Source organism: Phyllobates terribilis, unplaced genomic scaffold (genome assembly GCF_046119375.1).
Source record: "Phyllobates terribilis strain yellow unplaced genomic scaffold, ASM4611937v1 Scaffold_4__5_contigs__length_816908805, whole genome shotgun sequence".
Taxonomy (NCBI): domain Eukaryota; kingdom Metazoa; phylum Chordata; class Amphibia; order Anura; family Dendrobatidae; genus Phyllobates; species Phyllobates terribilis.
In genome coordinates, this window is record NW_027362764.1 from 295,075,921 (window position 1) to 295,088,946 (window position 13,026).

The following is a 13,026-nucleotide window of genomic DNA, read 5'->3' on the forward strand; positions in this document are numbered from 1 at the left end:
TACCCGGAGGCTCTGCCGTCACGTGCTGTGACCACCCGCCTGTCCAGAGACTTCTGCCCGCTCACCTGGGAGCGCTCATCTGTCGCCTGTCCGCTGGTCTTCCTGGAGGCTCCGCCGTCACATGCTGTGACCACCCGTTCATCCAGAGACTCTCGCCTGCTCACCTGGGAGCTCTCGTCTATCTTCAGCCGCCACAGGTCGTACCAACCCTATACCTAGAGACTGCCCCGGTCACTTGCCGTGACCTCCAGCCCCGTTCACTCAGAGACTGTCCCGTTCACTCAGAGACTGTCCCGTTCACTCAGAGACTGTCCCGTTCACTCAGAGACTGTCCAGGTCACCTCCTGTGACTCCCTGCCTGGTCGCCACCCGCTCCCTTACAAGGACCGCCCCCTTGTATTGTAGCCCAGAGGTTCCGCCTCCCAGACCCATTACAGTTTGCTCGGGCCATGGAACCCGGTGGCACCCAAGCTCCCTCGCTCTCGGACCTGTGTCATGAACTGTCCCGTCAAAGGTCCCAACAGGAGTCCATCCTGGGTCACCTGCGGAATGTCAATACTCGCCTGGATACTCTGACTGCTCCACCGACAACCTCCGCCAGTGCCATGTCTCGCAATCCGGCAGCTCCGCTGCCCACTAATACCATGGTATCCTACCCCGGACCCCGGCTTTCTGCACCTCCTCGCTTCGGAGGCGACTCCGTCCAGGCTCGGGGCTTCATAAATCAGTGCACCCTGCACTTTGAACTATTGTCCCACCAGTTTAACTCCGACCGGGCCAAAATTGCATTCATCATGTCCCATCTCACCGGGGAGGCTCTGGCCTGGCTAAATCCTCTATGGGAGAGAGGAGACCCCCTGGTGTCCAACTTGCCTGCTTTTCTCACGGCTTTCCGGAAAGTCTTCGACGAACCCGGACGGAAGACCTCATCCGCATCATCATTGCTACGCCTCCGTCAGGAAAGCCTCACCGTGGGCCAATATGCCATACGGTTCCGTACCCTTGCCTCGGAGCTGGCCTGGGATAACGACGCTCTGGTTTCCGTCTTCTGGGAGGGTCTGTCCGGCCGTATTAAAGATGAACTTGCCGGTCGGGACATTCCTACCACTCTCGATGACTTAATAACTCTTGCCACCCGGATTGACCTACGGTTCCAGGAGCGTGCCAGAGAGGTCACCCGTGAGAGGAGGTTACTACGTCTAGCTCCTACTTTTCAGAAACCCGTCACTCCTTCTGTCTCTAACCAGGTACACCCTCCTGAGCCTATGCAGGTCGACCAGACCAAGATGGTCAAGACCCGTCAGGACTTACGCCGTGCCGAGGGGACCTGCTTCTACTGTGGCAGTAAGGAGCACCGGATCCGTGCCTGCCCGGAGAGGTCGGGAAACGCCTGTGTCTAGGTTCGCTCAGAGAGGTCCACCTAGACAAGAATAAATCCTCTCCATCCCAGCTGTTGTCAGTTTCAATCGTCTACGGGGAGAACCGTTATTTCGAACTAGCCCAACTGGACTCTGGAGCAGCCGGGAATCTTATTTCACAGTCCCTGGTAGAGAAATACCGCATCCCCACCAAACCTCTGGCTGTACCCTTGTCTGTGGCTGCCGTGGATGGGGGGCTCTTACCACGCCCCATCCAACTCATCACCGAATCCATTACTCTGCAGGTGGGAATGCTGCATTCTGAAAGTATCTCCTTTCATGTTCTGCCTGGACTCTCTCACGCCCTCTTGCTAGGTCTGCCTTGGCTCCAGAAACATGCACCCGTGCTTGACTGGCAAACCGGAGAAGTCCTTCGCTGGGGACAAGACTGTCATAAGACCTGCCTGGTTCCCGTCCACCCCGTCTGTCCCTCTCCTACCCCAGCTAATCTACCTGGACTTCCGATTCCTTATTGGTCTTATGCTGATGTCTTTAATAAAAAGGAGGCAGAGACATTACCCCCTCATAGACCATACGACTGTCCCATCGACCTGTTACCCGGTACTACTCCTCCCCGTGGGCGTATTTATCCTTTATCCGCTGCTGAGACCCGGTCGATGTCCGAATATATTGAGGAGAATCTGGCCAGGGGATTCATCCGGAAATCTACCTCCCCGGCGGGAGCAGGCTTCTTTTTCGTCAAAAAGAAGGACGGCTCTCTCCGTCCCTGTATAGACTATAGAGGCCTAAACCAGATCACGGTGAAGAATAAGTACCCCCTTCCGCTCATTCCAGAATTATTTGATCGTCTGAGGGGGGCTAGAATCTTCACCAAACTAGACCTCCGTGGGGCGTACAACCTGGTTCGTATCCGTCAGGGGGATGAATGGAAGACGGCATTCAACACCCGGGACGGCCACTATGAATACCTGGTAATGCCCTTTGGTCTCTGTAACGCTCCTGCCGTCTTTCAAGAGTTGGTCAATGACATCTTCCGGGACCTTCTCTACTCCTGCGTAGTGGTGTACCTGGACGACATCTTGGTCTTCTCTCCGGATCTCCAGACTCACCGGAGGGACGTTCGTCAGGGCCTGCTCAGGCTCAGGCAGAATCACCTCTTCGCTAAATACGAGAAGTGCCTCTTTGAGCAGACCTCGCTTCCGTTTTTGGGCTACATTATTTCTCAGACCGGCCTACGAATGGATCCAGAGAAACTGTCTGCCATCGAGAAATGGCCCCGACCGAGAGGTTGAAAGCCATTCAGCGGTTCCTGGGCTTCGCCAACTACTACCGCCTCTTCATACCACACTTCTCTTCCCGGACTGCCCCAATTTCCGCGCTCACCCGTAAGGGTACTAATCCCAAACAGTGGCCGCCCGAAGCAGAAGAAGCCTTTCTTTCCTTAAAACAGGCCTTCTCTTCCGCCCCGGTGCTGCATCGCCCGGACGGCAACAAGCAGTTCTTCCTGGAAGTGGACGCCTCCTCCTCAGGAGCTGGAGCGGTACTTACTCAAAAATCTTCTTCCGGGAGGATGGTAACTTGCGGCTTCTTCTCTAAACTCTTCTCCTCCTCAGAGCGCAATTATTCCATAGGAGATCGAGAGTTATTGGCCATCAAACTGGCATTGGAGGAGTGGCGTTACCTGCTTGAGGGGGCTCTTCACCCGGTAATAATTTACACTGACCACAAGAACTTGGCTTACCTCCAGCATGCCCAGAGACTTAACCCGCGCCAAGCCCGGTGGTCCTTGTTTTTTGCTCGTTTTGATTTTGTCCTTCATTTTCGCCCGGCTGACAAAAACGTCAAGGCGGACGCCTTGTCTCGATCCTTTCTGGTATCTGATCTCGAGGAAGATCCGAAACACATCATCGATCCCGCCAGAGTAATGCAGGTGGCTCCCGTGAGTCTAAATCGTCTCCCTCCCGGAAAGACGTTCGTATCAGTACCTGATCGGGAGAAGATCCTTCACTGGGGTCACTCGTCTAAACTGGCTGGCCACGCTGGTCAGAAGAAGACCCTCCAGCTTATTTCCCGTCACTACTGGTGGCCTACCCTGCACAAGGATGTAATAGACTTTGTTTCTGCCTGTGTGTCCTGCGCCCGCAACAAGGTTCCGAGACATCTGCCAGCCGGTCGCCTCCTTCCGCTCCCAGTACCTGCTGCCCCCTGGCAGCATATTGCAATGCACTTCATAACTGACCTCCCACTCTCTGCCGGTTGTACGGTCATTTGGGTGGTCGCTGACCGCTTCTCCAAGATGGCTCATTTCGTTCCCCTACCAGGCCTCCCGTCTGCACCCGAGCTAGCTAGAGACTTTATTCGTCACATCTTCCGTCTTCATGGCCTGCCCCTCCACATCGTGTCGGATCGTGGGGTACAGTTCACATCACGCTTCTGGAGAGCCACTTGTAAACTACTAGACGTCACCCTGGACTTCTCTTCCGCTTACCACCCACAGTCCAATGGTCAAGTGGAGGGGATCAATCAGAACCTGACCAGTTACCTCCGGCACTTCGTTAATGCCCACCATTCTGACTGGGTGGATCTCCTACCATGGGCCGAGTTCTCTTACAATAATCACGAGAGCGAATCCTCCTCCAAATCCCCGTTTTTTGTAGTCTTTGGTCAGCATCCTCGGATTCCTTTTCCTGTCTCCACCTTGGTGGACAACCCGGCTGCGGAATCTCTCGTTAGCAAATTTTCCTCCATTTGGGAGAGTACCCGATCCGCACTCCTTCAGTCGTCCGAACGGATGAAAAGACACGCTGACAAAAAACGCCTGGATCCTCCTCAATTTCGTCCAGGAGATAAGGTCTGGCTCTCATCTAAATATGTTCGACTCAAGATACCTTCTTACAAGTTAGGGCCTCGGTTCATCGGACCTCTGGAGGTCACCAGTCAGATCAACCCGGTGGCCTATAAATTGAAACTCCCGGCCAACTTACGGATCCCTAACTCCTTCCATGTATCTCTCCTCAAACCTGTGGTACTTAACTCTTTTTCCAAGTCTACAGGTACGCCTCCTGCTCCGGTTTCCGCTGAGGACGAGTTTGAGGTAGAGAACATTCTTGCCACCAAAAGGGTAAGAGGAAAGACCTTTTTTCTGGTAGATTGGAAGGGGTTTGGTCCTGAGGAGAGAACGTGGGAGCCCCGGGAGAACATCCATGCCCCTCTCATCCTAGCTAAATTTCTGTCTGGCCTAAAAAAGGGGGGGCCTAAAGGGGGGGGTACTGTAGTGCCGGCGTCCCTGCCCTCTGCTAGGCAGGGACGCTGCTCCCCTCACCGCTCTGCCCCGTGCCCGGCGTCCCTCTCCCGCTCTGCTGTCAGCGCGCGCTCCTTCCCGGCGTCCTCCTCCCGCTCTGCTCTCAGCGCGCGCTCCTTCCTGGCCCCTGTGCTTAGGGCGCGCGCGCGCGCGCTCCCCTCCTCTTAAAGGGGCCGCGCGCGTCGTCCTAAGGAGTCCCCGGCCAATGGCCGGAGGACTTCATCATATATAAGGCACCTCCTCCAAAATGGAGGTGCCCGAGCAATGTTGTTTGCACCTGTGTCTCACCTGTGCTTCAGCCCTCAGGTCCCGTTGCCAGTTACCTGCCAGTTACCTGTCAGATTCCTGCCTGATTACTTGCTACCTGTCTGCTAGTCTGAGGTCCGACGGTCTGCCTTACTACTCCTGTCAGTCTGTCTAAGGACCAGCCTGCCCGCTCACCTGGGAGCGCTTCTCCGCTACCTGCCTGCTTGCCTGCCCGGAGGCTCCGCTGTCACGTGCTGTGACCACCAGCTATTCCAGAGACTCTTGCCCGCTCACCTGGGAGCGCACATCAGCTACCTGCCTGCCTGCCTGAGGTCCGACGGTCTGCCTACCAACTCCTGTCAGTCTGTCTATGGACCAGCTTGCCCGCTCACCTGGGAGCGCACATCTGCTATCTGCCTGCTAGCCTACCTGGAGGCTCCGCCGTCACGTGCTGTGACCACCTGCCTGTCCAGTGACTCCTGCCCGCTCACCTGGGAGCGCTCATCTGCTACCTGTCTGTCTGCCTACCCGGAGGCTCTGCCGTCACGTGCTGTGACCACCCGCCTGTCCAGAGACTTCTGCCCGCTCACCTGGGAGCGCTCATCTGTCGCCTGTCCGCTGGTCTTCCTGGAGGCTCCGCCGTCACATGCTGTGACCACCCGTTCATCCAGAGACTCTCGCCTGCTCACCTGGGAGCTCTCGTCTATCTTCAGCCGCCACAGGTCGTACCAACCCTATACCTAGAGACTGCCCTGGTCACTTGCCGTGACCTCCAGCCCCGTTCACTCAGAGACTGTCCCGTTCACTCAGAGACTGTCCCGTTCACTCAGAGACTGTCCCGTTCACTCAGAGACTGTCCAGGTCACCTCCTGTGACTCCCTGCCTGGTCGCCACCCGCTCCCTTACAAGGACCGCCCCCTTGTATTGTAGCCCAGAGGTTCCGCCTCCCAGACCCGTTACAACACCACTACGGCAGGTACCCCTGACTCGGGTTCTTCGGGTACAGTGCCCGTAATAAATTTTACCGGGGAAGAGTGCTTTTTGTTTTCACACAGAGTCCAGAACAGGGTCAAGTCTCTTCCCAACACAGTCCCATAGGGAAGAGTTTTTACCACCCCATCGCATGTTTCGCGTCCCCACATGGCGTGGACTACACTACCTCCATGGTTGGGTATTCTCGGAGGTCCCCATGGATACACACCACCTTGACTGTCCGTCTTCTGGGGTTGTCTCCTGCCACCAGTGACTCACGTACCAAAGTCACTAGGCTCCCCGAGTCTAAGAGGGCCTCCGTTGGGTACCCATTAACCAGTAACTGGCACAGTTGGGATTCACTGTCTAGGGGGTCGGCACTCGCAGAGCAGACGGTGTACAGTGAGACCCGGCGGTTATACCCGCAGCCCATGGGCTCTGTAGTCAGGGGGCAGTTAGCAACCACGTGTCCTGGCCCCTGACACCGCCAGCACCTAATGGCGGAGGTACTGTTAGATCTTGTGACCTTATGGGAGGGAACTGGTCTCCTGCCACTCTCACTCCGGGGTTCCCCTTCAGCACGGGTACGGTGCTGACTGTCCTCAGCAGAGGGACGTGACCCCTTTCCCAGTTCCTGCTCTGGCAGGGTCCGGCGTGACAGCCGCAAGGGGGCAGAGTCCCGTGTAAAGTTCTGAGTGGCCAAGTACCATTCGATCAGGCTGACCACCTGTTCGAGGGTGCTGGGGTCCCCTTGCCCCACCAAACGTTGGATAGCGGCCAGCAGAGTCCTCACCAGCCGGTCGACCACCACCCTCTCCACCATCTGGGCTGGAGTCAAAGACTCAGGCTGGAGCCACCTCTTGACCAGCTGCAAAAGATCATAAGCCTGAGACCGGGCGGGTCGGGTCTCCACATAGGCCCATGAAAATACATGCTGAGCCCTCACGTATGTATTGACCTCCAGTCGGGCAAGGATCTCACCTTTGAGCCTCTGGTAGACCTGGGCATCCTCCCGACTGAGGTCGAAGTAGGCCTTCTGGGCATCACCGACCAAAAACGGAGCCACCACTTCCGCCCACTGGCCGGCTGGTAGGTTTTCCCGCTCTGCTATACATTTGTAGATGGACAGGAAAGATTCCACGTTGTCTTCTGGTCCTATCTTCCTTAATGCTGAGTGAACCTTGTCCCGGGCCTCTCAACATTCAGGGATTGGTGCCATTGGCGTCTCCCGCAGGGCTGTGAGCTGCTGCACGATCAGCTCATTGGTGTGCTGCTGCTACATGAGCTGCTCCTGCTGCTGCTTGAACTGCTCCTGCTGCTGCTGCTGCGTGAGGACCAATTGCCTTAACAGCTCCTCCATTTTGTCCTTGGGGTTGGGCTGAAAGGTGGCAGGCCGGATTGTGGTCATGCAGCTGCCAGTGGGTATGCCTCAGTCACAATGCCCGCTTTCTCCACGGTGTTCACACCGTGCAGTAACTGAGGCAGTGACCCAAGCAAGTCCAACATAAGCAGCTTTTATTCAGCACTCAGGGGTTAAACAGAAAGTCCTCCGGTTCGTAGCCGGGTTAACATCAGTCAATAATGACGGCTGCCGTGGGCAACGGCGGCGCCGGGCCACTCAGAGCCTGACGGGTGCAGAGCCTTCCCAGGCGTAGGTTCAGCTACACACAGGCCCGCCAAGCTTTCCTGCTATGTTCCTAGCAGGTCCCAACACTGAACAACACTAATCCTTAATGCAGGTTTTTTTTAAAGGACCTGTGGCAAGAGCCACTGGAAAACCCGGGTTGGAGGGACGAGGCCGCCTCACTGCCTTCCTGTAGCCTCCTCCAAGAAATAAAGGCTCTGCTGAGTTTTACTAATCTGCCTTAGCCAGATAGCCTGACCAGGTCAATGCTCACCTTCATTCCTGCATTGCAGCCACAGGTGTGTGACTGCAATGCACTCCAATGGTTTTAATAGGTCTCTGTACACATTCTGGGGATATATAACGTCCCTCGTATATGATCCCAGTCACTGCCTCACATAACCTATATTGTTATTGCAGTCCACCCATTCCCTTAATAATCTTGGTTGCTCTTCCCTGCACCCTCTCTAATTCAGCTATGTACTTCTTATAAACCAGAGCCCAAAATTGTACACAGTATTCTAAGTGTGGCCGCACTAGTGACTTGTATAGAGGCCTCTTTTAATGCATCCCATTATGTAATTTGCCTTGGCAGCAGCTGCCTGACACTGATCATTAAAGTGTAGTTTGCCGTCCACCCTTACACAAAAGTATTCAGTGACAGTTTTTCCCAGTGTTTTACAATTTATTACATTATTATACATTTTATTTGATCTACCCATACGACATACACTGCAATTCCCTGGTCCAGTCTGGAACTTACCTCTTCATAGAAGCTGATTACATCAGTTTGACAGGACTGATCCCTAATAAAACTAAGTTGATGCTGGGTCATGAGGTTATTCTTATTGAGATACTCCAGAATAGTATCTCTTAGAAAACCCTCAAGGATTTTACCTAGAATAGATGTTAAATTTACCAGCCTATAATTTCCAGGCTCAGATTTTGTTTGTTTTTTGAATATTGGCACCAGGGTACAGACCCTGTTAATATGGAATTTGTCTATATTAAAAATAACGGTCTGTCTATCACTGTACTTAATTTTTGCAGCACTCTGGGGCATATGCCAAATGGGCCCAGGGAATTGTCTACTTTAGTGATTATGGTTGTTCCACTAGTCCAAACTGAGCACTCTCTCTGTCTCTTAGGATGGGCAGCTTTTCCATTGAAGAATGGGAGAAGCACAGGGGCCCTGAAGCTGGTCATATCCATTGAACCAGCCAGTTTCAGAGTGCATCAAGCATGATGTAAAGCAAGAACATGCTAGCGGAATTCACTCCTTGCCTAAGAAACAAGCCATTCTGACCCCACAGCATGGCCGGTATCCTAGGTAAGGAGCTGTACACTATAAAATTTAAAATCCCTCCGTTCTTCAGAATGGAGAGGATTTTTAATAAGGGGAAATATGCAAAGTTGCTGATTTTTACATAGGGAAAATATATATTCTTGTACCGTGTTAGCCAGTAGATAGAAAAATATTTAGATTTGAGAGTCCTCAGTGGTTGATACCTTTTAATGGCTAACCGAAAATATGGTAACAAACTGCAAGCTTTCGAGACTACTCAGGTCTCTTCATCAGGCATAGTATACCACAAAATCTGAAGAGTCACATATTTATACACAATAAGACACAAAAATAATACAATAGGTAAGACAGGTGATGGAAAGCAAAGTTATTATGGAAGAGATAAACAGTTCTGGCTATAAATATTTTAGCAGTTAATAGATAAGGAGTGTGAAGGTTTTATTGTCCTGTGACTAGGTCCAGTGTTATGATGGCCTCATAAGTCTGAGGGGCACATTCCTTAGTTGATGTAGAATGACATAAATCCATGCGACACATTGATTTTTACAAGCACTTTGCAATTTTACCCATTTCTGAACTTGAGACAACCTTTTTAACACTCAGTCAGAGCTTACATAATTATAATGGTTATGTTCCCCGAATTCCTAATCATATAACAATTGTGGGGTTTTTACTCACTTGGGTGCGACGGGTGGCAAACAGGAAGCATGTTTCCTTTAAAAGTCCATGTTGGTTTATCAATTCATAAACCAAAAAGGAAAATAAACAGCCTTAGTTCAGGCAAACAAAGTAAATTGTCCTTTAAGCAAGTCTCTGTTTAACCATTCCTGTAGCCACATAGGCTGGGTAGCGTCCATTATCCTAGCTCGGTCTGGAGACCACAGCACACAGGAGGCCTTCTCTCTCCAAACACACAGACCATGTGCCAAACAAACGGCCTCCATTTTATAGGCTGTTAACCACACCCAGAGGTGAGGTATGTGGGTAGCTGGACCCGCCCAACTCTCCAAACTACCTGTAACCCAGTTCCAGGTTCACCAATCAGTCCTCTTAGTGCTTAAGTGCACTACAGCAACACTTCAGGTTACATCACAGAGGACAGCCATCTCTCTGATACATACTTCCCATCGACTATGCGACCGTTAGCCACCTTATATTTTTGTCTGCAAAGATTTGTAAACAGAGTGGATACAACACAAATCTATAAACTCTTCCACTTTAGATGTCTTTTGACACACAAGTTTACCTTATCACACATTTCAATTGTATTTTTTCAGGTATGTGCCACCCTGGGGACAACATCATCGTGTTCTTTTGACAACTTAATGGAACTGGGGCCTATTTGTAAGTATTATCACAATCTTATTATAGCACTTTATGTTTTATTAATGAGTTGATTACTTTTGTATATATGATATATGACAAACAGGACAAGGTTTTAGTATCTGGATTACTAATTTCTATTATAGTCTATTGTGTAGGCATAGAGTGATCATCCTCCAAAAACAACTTGTATAATATTTCAGGTTTATAATTTAACCAGGTGTTGTTTTGAGACCAATACGTTGGCATATAGGTTACATACTGTAGTCAAACTATGTTAATTAATTTCAACTACGTGATTGGAGAAGGGTACAATTAAATATGAAAATGGTAAAAAAGAGAAAAAATTTACAAGATGAGCTAATCTGTTCTAAGGGTAAAATTGCCTTCCTGATCCCAAATGGCAATCAGACTGGATCAAAATTAAAACAAGAATTTGAGCTTCTAAAAATATTGTCACCTATATTCATTACATGGATATGTCAGTTATTTTAAAAACCTAATATACTGAGGAGTATACATAAAAATGGTCTAATTTTTACAAAATTAAGGTAAGTTCTCACTGCGTCTTTTCTGGTGGTCAAAAATGACTGGTTTTAAAGGGGAAGACACTTCAAGAATAGCACATTTTTGACATTGGATTTTATTTGGGATGTTTTTTTTACGGTTGTTTTATGGACATTTTTCTAATCCCATTAAATGATGATGACACAAGCATTTTTTCAAGCAAATACACTGACAAAACTCTCAAAAAGATGCCCGTGCCTCATGAAGCTTAAAAGACTGAACTTGCAAACAGCAAATGTTTTTTTTATATACAAAAATGAATAGGTGCATTATTTTTGCCATTTTGTCAGAACTTTTTCAGTCGTCATCGGTGCAAATAAACAGCAGAAAAAGATGCAGTGTTAACATACTCTTAAAATTAGACTATACAGTCTAAAATTTCCCTCTGGTCTTAAAGGGAATCTGTCACCAGGTTTTTGCTACCTCGTCTGAGAACAGCGTAATGTAGGCAAAGAGAAGCTAAATCCAACAATGTATCACTTAGTTTACAGGGTGAAGCAGTTCTGACACAATCAGAGCTTTTAGATTTAGAATGAAGCAGAGCTGAGAAAGCTAACCCCGCCCACACCAGGGTCTCTGTGTACATTGTCTATAGACAGTGAGCTGCTTAGTTGCTGGACTAGTCTGGCAATATTAATCCTTCACTGTTAGTAAACAACAGCAAGTACTTTCACAACTGACACATCCCTAAATTCTGTGTTTCAGTCTCTATCTCCTGCTGTCTTCAGATTACATAGCAAAAATCTGCTGACAGATTCCCTGCTGACAGTAAATGATAATCAGAATTACATTACTCCTTGCTGTGTTAGCTTTAGCCAAGTTAGGTTTAGTCAATTCAACAACAGTATTTAACTTACAGGTAAAGAAGAAAATATATGGCTGCATGTTGATGCTGCATATGCAGGAAGTGCCTTTATTTGTCCAGAATTCAGATATCTTATGAAAGGTTCAGAGGTGAGTACAGCTAAAAAAAAAGCAAAAAAATAGTGATTTTGTAGAATCAAAGGATTATTTCAGAAAATAAATGTGATTCTTTGTGTAATTAAAAATGTTCAGTATAATCAGGGCCGGTGTCACTACCCAGCACACCTGGTTAAGCGCCGGGTCCCTGGAGAAACGTGAGGGGCCATCGGCAGGGGCGTAACTACTCCCGTTGCAGTGGTGGCCACTGCCACCATCTGGGCCCAGCTGGTGAGGACACTCATTCAGCTGAAGTGTATTGCATAACCCAGACCCATCGGGTCTGTGCGTGGTAATTCATGCTGCCAGTCAATCAGAGTCCTGCAACTTATGCCAGCGTGCACATAACCGGGGGCACATGGCAGTGACGTCATGCTCTCCCATCGCTTGTATACTGAAGTCAGCTGCCAGCTTCAAAAGAGAATGCCACGCGGCGGGGGATCGGATGGGAGGTATTTATTTATTTTTTAAATCAATGAGTACACGGTGGCTATACTACTACATGGATGGCTATGGGTTGTGCATTATACTGTATGGATGACTATGGCTGTGCATTATACTACATGGATGACTATGGGCTGTGCATTATACTACATGGATGATTATGAGCTGTGCATTATACTATATGGATGATTATGGGCTGTGCATCATACTACATGAATGACTATGAGCTGTGAATCATACTACATGGATCACTATGGGGTGTACATCATACTACATGGATGACTATGGGCTGTGCATTATACTACATGGATGACTATGGGCTGTGCATTATACTATATGAAGGACTATGGGCTGTGCATTATACTACATGGATGACTATGGGCTGTGCATTATATACAGTGGCTTGCGAAAGTATTCACCCTCCCCCTTGGCAATTTTTGTGCTTTGCTACCTCACAACCTGAAATTTCACTGTTCTTTTGAGGGTTTGCATCAGCTCATGTAAAGAACACGCTGACAACTGTGAACATTTGGTTTTGCTTTTATTGTGAAGCAAACAACAAGTAGGACAAAATAATTGAAAACTTCAGTGTGCATAACTATTCAACCCTCTTAAAGTCAGTACTTTGAAGAGACTCCTTTTGTGGCAATTACAACTGCAAGTCACTTTGGATAAGTCTCTATGATCTTTCCACTTCTTGCCACTGGGATTTTTGCCAATTCCTCAAGGCAAAACTGCTCCAGCTCTTCAAGTTAGATGGTTTCCTATAGTAAACAGCAATCTTCAAGTCTGACCACAGATGTTCAATTGGTTTAAGGTCTGGGCTTTGACTAGGTCACTGCAAAACATTTACACGTTTCCCCTTAAATCACTTGAGTGTTGCTTTAGCAGTATGCTTTGGGTC

At 49.4% G+C, this 13,026-nt stretch overlaps 1 protein-coding gene across 2 annotated transcripts in view; it reads left to right on the top strand.

Moving 5' to 3' along the window:
• Positions 1-13,026, top strand: part of DDC (dopa decarboxylase) — a 379,409-nt gene that overhangs the window by 212,268 nt on the left and 154,115 nt on the right. For both annotated transcript variants that reach the window (XM_073678337.1, XM_073678336.1), the window contains exons 7-8: positions 10,106-10,172; positions 11,578-11,672. In XM_073678337.1, the coding sequence (XP_073534438.1) occupies positions 10,106-10,172; positions 11,578-11,672 (162 nt within the window). The remainder of the gene's footprint in view (positions 1-10,105; positions 10,173-11,577; positions 11,673-13,026) is intronic.